The sequence below is a fragment of the Aegilops tauschii genome, chromosome 4 (assembly GCF_002575655.3).
Source record: "Aegilops tauschii subsp. strangulata cultivar AL8/78 chromosome 4, Aet v6.0, whole genome shotgun sequence".
Classification (NCBI taxonomy): domain Eukaryota; kingdom Viridiplantae; phylum Streptophyta; class Magnoliopsida; order Poales; family Poaceae; genus Aegilops; species Aegilops tauschii.
In genome coordinates this window covers 35,459,137-35,467,824 of record NC_053038.3, presented here as the reverse complement: position 1 = coordinate 35,467,824, position 8,688 = coordinate 35,459,137, and the positions used below count along the sequence as shown (strand labels likewise).

The 8,688-nt window shown below is 53.0% G+C and overlaps 1 protein-coding gene across 1 annotated transcript; it reads right to left on the bottom strand.

Annotated features, from left to right (window-relative positions):
- Positions 1 to 314: 314 nt before the first annotated feature.
- Positions 315 to 950, bottom strand: LOC120963222 (uncharacterized). The gene has a single exon (XM_040387808.2). The coding sequence runs from the start codon at positions 948 to 950 to the stop codon at positions 315 to 317; it is 636 nt and encodes a 211-aa protein (XP_040243742.2).
- Between the last annotated feature and the right edge of the window lie 7,738 nt (positions 951 to 8,688).

The following is an 8,688-nucleotide window of genomic DNA, read 5'->3' as shown; positions in this document are numbered from 1 at the left end:
ACCAAGGAGACCCGGTGCAGCGGCCCGTGGGACGGACATGTGATAGGCGTGGACGACGCCCGTCCACGGGTTCTGCCCGGCGGCCCACGGCGGAGGGGCCTGCTGATAGCGCCCCCCCCGGCACCCTGTGCCTGCTGCTGCTGGCGGTGGCCCCCGCCACCTTGCGGCTATTGGGGAGGCGCGGGGGGCAGCGGGAAGTAGCCGGCGGGCGCAGGTGGCGCGGGCGGACGGGGCGCAGCCGGTCGAACAGGACCGCCGCGGGAGGTGCCCGCGACGAGGGCGGTGTGTTGGACCCGCTGCTTCAGCTTCGTCATCTAGCGCTCCTCAAGCTTGAGGTACACGATGACGCGCTGGAAAGTGGGCTGCGGCAACAGGGTGAGGTTGGACGCCGCGTTGATGAAGTCCTCGTTAAGGCCGGCGGCAAGGGTGATTAGCATGAGGTCGTCATAGACCTTAGCGCTGATGCCGCGAAGCTCGTCGGCGAGCATCTTGATCCTCATGCAGTACTCATCGATGGTGGAGTTGTCCTGGTGACAGCCGAAGAACTCCTGCTGCAAGAAAACAAGGCGCTGAAGTTTGTTGCTGGTGAAGAGCACGTTGATCTTGGCCCACACGTCGCAGGCATCGTCGTCCTGGGCGACGACCGTGTGCAAGATGTCCTTCGAGACGGTCTGGTAGAACCATCGGATGATCGTGGCCTCAATGGCAGACCACTCCGGATCGCCCCGCATGTACTCGCTGTCCACGGAACCGTCGATGTGCTCGGTGAGATAGTACCTGCAGAAGATGAGGTTGAAGTAGGTCTTCCACGTGTAGTACGACATGCTGGAGCTGTCGAGACGGATAGGGACCCGGACCTCAATGTTGAGGTCACGGATGGCGGCGGCGGAGGGCTCGGGGCCGGCGAAGGGGTTCGACGAGCGGGTCATGGAGGAGCCCTTGAAAGACATGGCGCCGTGGCGGCGGGTAGGGTTAGGGTTTGGGAGGAGGCGGAGGCAGCGACGGGCGACGCGGCTGCGGGAAGGGCGCGGCGCGGCAGGGGGCAGCGGGCGGCGCGGTGGCAGCGGCGATGGAGGGAGAGGGCGGCGTGGCAGGAGGCAGCGGGCGGCTCACGGCGGAGGGAGGCGTGGCGCAACTGCGGAGGGCGGCGCGGCAGAGAGGGCGGAAGCGGCGCACGGGGCGGCGGCGGCGCGGGTAGAGGAGGTGCGCGGTGGCGGCGGGGTCCTGCGGTGGTGGCGGGGTGCGGAGGCGGCGGCGAACCCGGCGGACAAGTTTGCAATACAATGATTGATGTATTGATGGGGTGCTGGTGCACATATATATAATTACATGGTAGACCTCAACCTCAACTATACAGGTCTAGAAGGTGAGCCATAACACAAATATACATGCAACACAAAATATATACTTAACACTAGCTCTTCGCTGCATGTGTAGCATCTGCACTGCATAGAGCTTGCAGGATATGTCTGCCTCCACTACTCGATCTAGGGAACCATGTCTAAATTATTATGGTTCATGGCCATGGCATTGTTTTTCCTTTGAATTCGAAAAAGAAGTAAGGGCCTCTTTGATCCAAAAGATTTTCATAGAAATTTTAAAGGATTAGAATTATTTTTTCTATGTCGATCTTTGATGCATATAACCATGGCACTGTTTTTTCTATGAAGCACAAACTAACCAAAATCTCGCAGAATTCATATGTCCATTACATTGCAATCATACTTACGTCTTCCCTACTCCCACGATTTTGCAATCATGTGGATCAAAGAGGCCCTAAAGGAAAGGCTAGAGAGTAGACGCTATACATATATTTAACTGATGGGAAGCCATCCACAGTAACACTTCTCCGTCACTCGTATCTTTTGCTTCTCTGAGACATCACTTGCGGTCTTCGCATGTTGGCCACTGGAGGCGAATCGACTGGGCACGGCCCGTTGCCTCGCGACCCCGGCAACGGGACGCATCAGCACCAGCAGACCAGCCCACTCGCGCGGGGGACCGGCAACTAGCTAGCTGCTCGACACGACCTCCCCCCACCCTCAGAGCACACCACACGACCCGACGACCCGCCGCCCTTTGACCCTCTCCCACGGCCCGCGCCGCCCGCTTGCGATTTCCCACTTCGCCGTCACGGTTAGTGCCGGTTTTCGTTCGGATTCGACAGCGGCCGTCGGTCGGCGTCGAGATAGTCGTCTCCGCTTGGTATGATCTCGCTTGCTCCCTTCTCCTTCCCTCGCTTGCGCGGCCGGTGGGGGTTTGAACAGGAGATGATGCTGATTCGCATCTACCCCTCCCTAGCTGCGGCGACTGGGTTGTCCAGGTACCCCGAACGCGACCGACCCGCGCGAAATGTGTATATTAACAAGGACTTGATCCACTGATGGCGATGTAACCCATTTGTTTAGAGGATCTTGATGGACCGTCCTCTCCTCCTCTCCACATCAGGAGGTGGTGGCTGCGACTGCTCCCGCTCTACTTTTCACCCCAGCGATCATCATGAGTAAACAACGTCGCGGCCTTTTTTTTGTTTGATCAAAAAACAAACATAGATGGATTTGACTTGGACGGACGCACGGTCAAACACTACAACGCACTCGCCGCTTAATGAGTACTACGACTAGTTTAGTAGTACGTGTACAAGCTTGTGTTTTTTTTAATACAGTACAGACGCAAGCGCTCATATACACGCGCATACACTTACCCCTATGAACGCATACACGCACACTCTACCCCTATGAGCACCTCCGAAAGACTGAGCCGGCATATCATCTTGAAATTTACGAAGTCATCATAGGCACCTTTTCGTCGACGGGAACGTCTCCTTCCACTGAATGCACATCGCCGGAAATCCTGAAATAATTTCAGGAATAAATGCGAGCACCAGGACTTAGAACCCTGGTGGGCTGGGAATACCACAATTCCTCTAACCATCCAACCACAAGTTGGTTCGTGTGTGCAAGCTTGTGTTCAGATGCGTGCATGCGTAGACCTGGAGTGCTCTTCAATCAATCGCCTCAAGCCATGAATGAAGAAATGTTCCGATAATTAGAAGAGTTCTTTGTCACAAAAAAATAAAAAAAAATAGAAGATTTCTGACAAAAACAGGAAGAAAGAATACCCTACTGTTCGCAGGTCAAGAGGGTTGTGGCATGTAGCAATCTTGATCACGTCTACATATGCACGTATTGAAATTAAAAAGGCAACTCATCTTGACAAATGAATTTCGCACCTGAGTAGTGCTTCTTTAATGAAGTTGAGTCGTCTCATCATTTGGGCTTCTTTGACTCCAGTTTCCTAGTGCGACTAATCCGCATATGACAGGATCCTGAGTTTAGGTGGTGCCAAACCTTGTGTGGATCATCTTCAGACCTTCTGGTCGACCTATCAACGGATAACTTGTCCCGGTCTGTATGTAGCATTAACTTCAAAATAAATCATCAGAATTTACCTCAAAAAAGAAAACTACAAAATAAATCATCAGAATTTCCCTCCACACCTAGATATCCATGCAGAGCTTAATTTCATGCTGCGCCATACTTTGTTTTGATGAACCAGTGTAACTGGTTTTTTTTTTAAACAAAACAAAAGTCCTACTAGTACTACCGTTGTAGTACGTATTAGCGTGGTACAATGTGTCAATGCTCATAGTCATACACCGTACTTGCCTCCTAGCTGACTGCTCAGCAAACGCTTTCGTTTGAATAAAGCTCAAAATTCCCTGGAAAAAAAAAACACCGTACGTGCGTGTTGTGCGCTGTGCCCACCGGTGTACTGCCCATGCATGTGGATACAGTGGGTTTATACGTACTTGCACGTACAATACATGTAGTACTATTCAAGTACTGATCCATGCATGCATCATCATCATGCAACTGATCGGGTCCAGTCCAATGTTTTGCAGCTGCTAAAGTGGTTGAGCGCTGCATCTCATGTCTGCCATTTGAGATACTACGTGGCTTCTCGTTTCTCAATACACTTCACTTTTGGGTACGATACGTCTTCCTTGCTTAGGTTGGGAGCTGAATCCGTACTTTTACATGGTGCCCCGCACGCGCGTCGCATGTGCGATGCGATAACTGCGTGCCACTGCGGCAGCTTGCACTGCACCATCAGCTTGTTGTGACAGTTTTTAAGGAGAAGGAAAAAAAAGGAAAAACTTGTTGGCTCTTTGAAGATGGAATAAAGGTCTCCCCGCCTAGCCCCCGTTTCGACGGTGCGACTAGCATGATTGGTGGGCGTGTGGAGGTGTGTCTCCGGCAGATCTATCTTTTTTTTCGCGAATACGCAAGCTGCGTATCTTTGTATTGATAGAAGAAGAGTATAAGCATAAGGTTACAACGCATACAAGGCCATGTACGCACTAGGCATGGTGTACAAGCGAAGGAGCACAACAGAAGGGGGTATGCTCAGCCCCACTACTGAACTAGAGACTAAGCGCCGGGGATGATGTGTTGCAATCCGGTGGCGCCCGCCTTGGCCCATAGGCGCGCTTCGTCCTTGATGGTCTCGGAGGTGAAGGTGATCGATGGTGTTGCTCCTTCGAAAATGCAGGCGTTGTGGTGCTTCCAAATCCACCAAGCAAATAGGATGATGAGGGAGGATAGACCCTTGCGCATAGAAGCGGGCGCGAGGTCGAGAGAGGATTGCCACCATAGCTGGAATGGTGTGCCAGGGGAGGGGAGGTCGATGGGCACACGAGCCCAACCGAGGATGTCGGAGTAAATGGCCACGGGTAGCCTAACCGACTGCCCCTGGCTCTTCCAAAAAATTATCAGGCCTTTGGGCCTTCAAGCACTCCAAGCATTGGACCACCTTCCCTGGCCGGCTACCTCTGAAGCCGACTCACGGAAGGCGACCCAGCCTCAACAACCTCCCCCCAGGATAACCACGGGATGGCCGACTCCAGGAAGCCGGCCGTAAAGGATGCCGACTCCCCAGAAGCCGGCCTCGAAGAGCGCCGACTCCAAGAGGCCGGCCAAGACCGCAACCACCAAAGCTACGCCACATAACGGTGACAAGACGGGGTGTGGCCATAGTGCGGCCCACTACCCCCGAAGCCCGAGGCAGGCATGGCCACAGGACGCCGTACGGGACGGCCATCTCCCGTCCGGCTCGGCACTGTAGCCATGCTAGCCTCGACGTCACCCACGACAGACGCCAGTACGGCCCACGGGCGGCGGGCCCCTTCAGCTAGAGAGAGGCGCGAAGGTGGCCCGGCCTCCCCCAGTCGGCCAAGGGCGCAGCCGGCCCCCAGAAGCCGGCTACCCCCTCCCTCGAAGCATGTGCCACATTAAGGAGACAAGACGAGGTAAGGCTACAGTGAGAGCCCTCGAGGCGGCCCACTGTAGCCACGCTTACCTCAACGAAGCCCTCGTCATCAGGGGCGAGGCTACAGTAAGCAGCCGCCGACAAGACCCTAGACGGTGGGGCCGGCCTGTCGACCAAGAGGCCGGCAGCCGGCGGGACCCACCAGTCGGCGGGCCCCAACAGCCGGCGGAGAAGCCGGCGAGCATAGACACTGACGGCTGGGACCAGTGCCCAGCCGGATTACAATTGTACCCCCGGGGGGTAGGCCTATATAAACCCCCCGGGCACCCATGCAAAGGGTTGGCTTCTTAGCACAGCACACACACCATAGAGAGAGAGAAGCAAGAGCTAGCCTTGTTCCTCTTCTCCCTTGAGCCCAACAGCTCTAGGAGCAATTGTAGCTACTTTTCCTGATCTAGTGATCATGCGGATACCCCGCAAAGCAGGACTAGGGGTGTTATCTCCTCGGAGAGCCCCGAACCTGGGTAAGATCCGCCGGCGTGCATGTCTTCGCCTCATCCCGTTTCCAGGCACCGGCGACGTCTTATTGGCACCCACAATGATAAGCCACCCGTTGGCATATGTCGCACCTACCACCCGACAGAGGATCTCGTGCCAAACTTGTCGCGAGAAAGAACATCCGACAAGGAGATGGTGCATGGTCTCCTCCTCTTGGTCACAGAGGGCGCATGCATCGTCATGTGGCAGCCCACGGCGTGCAAGGCGCTCCGCGGTCCAGCAGCGGTCTTGCATGGCCAGCCATAAGAAAAACTTGACGCGGAGAGGGGCCTAAGGTCACCAAGTGAGCCGCCAGTAAGGATCTTCACAAGCTCCAATGAAAAGAGCCTTGTAGCAGGAACTTGCAGAGTATGTAGCGGAAGAAGTCCAGCGCCAACGTAGCGTGTCCGGCTCGCTGGTGAGATGAGTGTGCCGCACCAGGCGTCAAAGCTCGACGTACTGCACCATGGCCGTCGGCCCAAGCGCGCCTCTGATGTCCCGCACCCAAGAGCGCTGGTGCAGGCCGTCACGCACGCAACGGTCCTTCCGAATGCGCCTGGGGACGAGAGCGAGAAGGAGTGGAGCAATCTCGGTAACGGACCTGCCATCGATCCAGTGGTCGGTCCAAAATCTGCAAGCATCTCCAGCACCGAGCTGCCAAGTTTTTGTGTTCGGATCTCCAGTGGTCGGTCCAAAATCACGGCAGATCTATCTTTGGTGGATTTGCTCGGATCTCGTCGTTGTTCGTTTACGTTCTTGTGTCTTCGGTTTGGATCCTTTCGATCTACGTTATTTTTCATCGGCGGCGGTTGCTGTTCTGGGGTGCTGGTCCAATGGGGCCTTAGCACGACGACTTCCCAACTGTTTACTACAACAAGTTGTGTCCGGCTCCGGCGATGGAGGGGCGATGCGGCGGCGCGCCTTCGGCTCGCTTCGGTGCTTGTAGTCGTCGCTAGGTGGTCTATGAATCTGGATGTAATTTTTATTTCTGATATTTGTTGTACTGCCATGATTGAAAATGAATAGATTGGAAGTTTTTCCGCAAAAAAAAAGCATCTCCAACAACAGACAAAAAATTTGGCTACCTAAATTCAGTTTTAGGCTAGGGGAGAGGACGATTTAGATTATTATTTTTTGAAGGCAGATTTTTTTTTAAAAGGAGGTTGACACCCCCGGTCTCTGCATCCAAAGATGTACACAGTAGACATTTTCTTTTTGTACGGCGGACCTGGCTCTTGTACACAGTTGCGAGGACCTATGTTGGTTGAAAGAAAAATTAGGCGTGCTGTCTATGAAAAAGCATAGTTGGTAGACATTATCAGCTTGATCATGGTTATATATTTGTACTCTAGGTGCTCTTCTGCTTAGCTATTGTACTTGACTGCGTGTAAATTTGTCAGTTTACATCTTAAGGAAACACAACATCTTAAGGAAACGCAGCTTAATGATTCGACGTGTTCTGCGCAGAGACAAAGAGTTTGTTGTGGAGATGAGGAGTGAGGGGGCTGGCTTAAAGAGCTGCTTCAGGTGTTAGGCCTGCATAAACGCACAAAGGTCCCAGAAATAGATGCATTTGCAGGTCCGCTAGTTTCCGGTTTTACTCACCGCCATCTAAACAAAACAAGATCGCGGTCAGTAGCAATGTATACTTACTATTACTAGGTCTGTAAAAATACTTGGAACCATGACATAGGATTAACAGAAGCTTGTTTTCTACGTTTATTGAATTATTAGTTTCATGCATACGAGATTCATTCTTTTTTATCGATTTTAGCCTGGTTTTCGCAAATTAACTTGACAATTCTTACACTCTCTTAATTAATGAAATGGCAAGTCTTTTGCCTCGTTTTAAAATAAAATTCATTCTTTTACAAACAAATTGAGACGGCTGATTAGAGAGAGAAGCAGATATGGCGCCCTGTCGCCCGAAAGATGACTTGGTCAAAGGGCCCACGACCTAGCTACCAAATGATGCACAAAATGGTCCTTGGTGTAATGCACTAATAAATTTCCGTTTTATGTCACCAGGCCTCGGCCGAGCTGAACTGGTCCTCAACAGGATTGAAGATGTTGTGGCGCGAAACCTCAACTGTTTCTGGTCCAGGTCCCGGTGCTCGATCCAGTCCACTCCATGATTCATCAACCTACCGTCATCAACTCTCAAGGAGACACGCCATGCGTGTTGTTTTATACACGCCCACGTACCCCCGAGAGGAAACATCTGCTGTCCAGCTAGCTACTCCGTGGTAGTAGCTTCATAATGTGTGGCGAGTCGCGAGTTTCATATCGCAACTGCATGGTGTAGGCGTATGATACCGAAAGATGGTTACACAATTTGAAATTCGAACTTGATCGGCCAACTCTCGTTAAATATAAAGGTGCAGACACTGATGCGAGAGTCGGCCATTCAACCATTTCCCTTAAATGTTCATATATGCATATGCATGTCAGGGTTGAGTAGAGAGATAGGATGTCCAGATATCACAGATGTGGTGTCTGTTGGTCAGCTAGACGGATGTCTGGACTTTCCCCAATAGTAGAAAATAGGGTTTTGGTTCAGGCCTGGCCAGCTCATTAGTCCCGGTTCAGTCACAAACCGGGACCCATGAAAGGATACGTCCCGGTTCGTGCGCCCAGGGGGCCGGCCGGGCCTCGTGGGGCATTTGTCCCGGTTCGTCTAGACCCATTTGTCCCGGTTCCAGGCACGAACCGGGACCAATGGTCCTCGCTCCTAGCCCACAGCCATTGGTCCCGGTTCGTGGCTAGAACCGGGACAGAAGGGGGGCCTTTAGTCCCGGTCCCAGCCACGAACCGGGACCAATGAGTTGCCTATATATACCCCATCGCCGCAGCAGAGCATTCTACACTGCTCTGTTTTTT

What these genes read in the sequence shown, in the direction of transcription:
- LOC120963222 (XM_040387808.2), bottom strand. Translation starts at nt 950, where the DNA reads ATGTCTTTCAAGGGCTCCTCCATGACCCGCTCGTCGAACCCCTTCGCC.